Source organism: Hylaeus volcanicus, unplaced genomic scaffold (assembly GCF_026283585.1).
Source record: "Hylaeus volcanicus isolate JK05 unplaced genomic scaffold, UHH_iyHylVolc1.0_haploid 15282, whole genome shotgun sequence".
Taxonomy (NCBI): domain Eukaryota; kingdom Metazoa; phylum Arthropoda; class Insecta; order Hymenoptera; family Colletidae; genus Hylaeus; species Hylaeus volcanicus.
Genome location: NW_026531430.1, coordinates 1 through 2,358, shown reverse-complemented (window position 1 = coordinate 2,358; position 2,358 = coordinate 1). Strand labels below are relative to the sequence as shown.

General features: G+C 46.9%; 1 protein-coding gene across 1 annotated transcript; it reads right to left on the bottom strand.

The window, feature by feature from the left end:
* Positions 1–876: 876 nt before the first annotated feature.
* Positions 877–2,352, bottom strand: LOC128882120 (actin, indirect flight muscle-like). Its single transcript, XM_054133691.1, has one exon. The coding sequence runs from the start codon at positions 2,338–2,340 to the stop codon at positions 1,567–1,569; it is 774 nt and encodes a 257-aa protein (XP_053989666.1). The 5' UTR covers positions 2,341–2,352; the 3' UTR covers positions 877–1,566.
* Between the last annotated feature and the right edge of the window lie 6 nt (positions 2,353–2,358).

Sequence of the window (2,358 nt, the reverse complement as noted above, 5' to 3'; positions counted from 1 at the left end):
CGAAGAAAACGACAGTTCCTTCTTACATAAATTCGCTATAAACAATCTGAACCAACGTTTGTTATTCAATTAATTACTGAAAAATCTTGTATCTATTATATTTTATTTGATTTAAAAAATAATTTTATGGGTTCCTTTTCTAACATAAATTTTCTTACAGGTTTGTGTTGCAATAAACTTCTTCAAAACATACGCGATCTGTAATCAGAGAATGATTAGCATCTCCTGAAAGTAGAGGGAGGGGGGACACATAGACACTTGGAAAAGGCATAAGCTCGATCCAAGACTTTTCCATTTTAAGGCACGTGCTCGGACCAATATAGCTGTTGGAGAATTCTTCTCGTTCTTTTAAAAATATAAAGTCACGTACATGTACATACACGTACATATTTTGCTTGAAGTGTTGTTACTACGATATATATTATGTATACTATGTACTATGGCGACGAGGGGATGTAGACGTAATTGGCAACGAATTGCAATGAAGCGCAGGTGGTGTTCGTTGTGTTTATATATGTCGTGTATTTCAGCATAATGTTTATCGTGCCATACTTGGTTACAAATAACGCATGCGTTTCCTTTCACTATCGTATCTATAATATCGACATCCAATAGCCCGCTTAGTGGATCGCCAAAGAATATCGAAAACGAAAGTCCACACGAACGTTAGTCCAAAGTAATATGCAAATTTTCAAGCATACATGTTTAACGCAACAATATGTATTACAGATGTTTCGTCGGCGTGCTTAACGAGGATCTGGGGTTGGACGAGCTTGGTACGCGACGTAATCGAGGGAACAATTCCGAAGATCTCGAAGAAAGGCGTGCGAGGTGTATCGACGAGTGACTTGAGACATTGGAGCTAAAGGGTGTAAATAATGGTATGAGACAATGTATATTTAATTTCAGTTTGATATCGTATAACAATATAGCAATATAGTGTATAATATTTACAAAATAAATTAAGATAGAAGTGTATCGATGGTAACATTGCTTCGATTAGCAGGCTAAGTATAGAAAGATTAAGAAATTTATCGGAGGTGCGGGTGTCTCGCGTGACAGTGAAATAAGCGCAGCTTTCCTCGAAGTTGGTCCAATCCCGTCGAAGATCCTGTTTCCCTCCGCGTCGGTCCAGAGTGTCCCTTTCACGGTCGAAAGGTGCATTTGGTAGCCGTATCGATAACGAGGCCCGCTAACGATACACAACAAGACACGGCCATCCACGAGCGAGCTCTGTAACGAGAACCAACACCTTCGCCGACTTCCTCGATCGTGATGAAGTGACAGATGAAAGCGATCCTCATTACCCGTCAAAGGGCTATTCGGATCAACGATATGCGATCAGCCACACCGTCGCTTCTTGCGCAACGACGGGCATGACCACGACGATGAATATTCGATGAGATCTGATGATGATCCGGATTCGGTGATATTCCAACAACGCTCCTTTATTGCAGCATGACGTTTCGCGCAAGGGAAACCAACTGATGGTACGCTCGGTTCCCTTGAGATCGAGTGATGTTTGTTCGGTGTTCGTGCGACGTCGATGATCCCTCGACGATGTGCTTAGAAGCACTTGCGGTGGACAATGCCGGGGCCTGATTCGTCGTACTCCTGCTTGGAGATCCACATCTGTTGGAAGGTGGACAGAGAGGCCAGGATGGATCCACCGATCCATACGGAGTACTTCCTCTCGGGGGGAGCGATGATCTTGATCTTGATGGTCGACGGGGCGAGGGCGGTGATTTCCTTCTGCATACGGTCAGCGATACCGGGGTACATGGTGGTACCACCGGACAGAACGTTGTTGGCGTAGAGGTCCTTACGGATGTCGACGTCGCACTTCATGATGGAGTTGTACACGGTCTCGTGGATACCGCAGGATTCCATACCCAAGAAGGACGGTTGGAAGAGAGCTTCGGGGCAACGGAACCTCTCGTTACCGATGGTGATGACCTGTCCATCGGGCAACTCGTAGCTCTTCTCGAGGGAGGTGCTGGCGGCCGCGGTGGCCATTTCCTGTTCGAAGTCCAGGGCGACGTAGCAGAGTTTCTCCTTGATGTCGCGGACGATTTCACGCTCGGCCGTGGTGGTGAAGCTGTAGCCTCTCTCGGTGAGGATCTTCATGAGGTAGTCGGTCAAGTCGCGGCCGGCCAAGTCCAGACGGAGGATGGCATGGGGAAGAGCGTAACCTTCGTAGATGGGTACGGTGTGGGAGACACCATCGCCAGAGTCCAAGACGATACCGGTGGTACGACCGGAAGCGTACAGGGAGAGCACGGCCTGAATGGCGACGTACATGGCGGGGCTGTTGAAGGTTTCGAACATGATTTGGGTCATCTTCTCACGGTTAGCTTT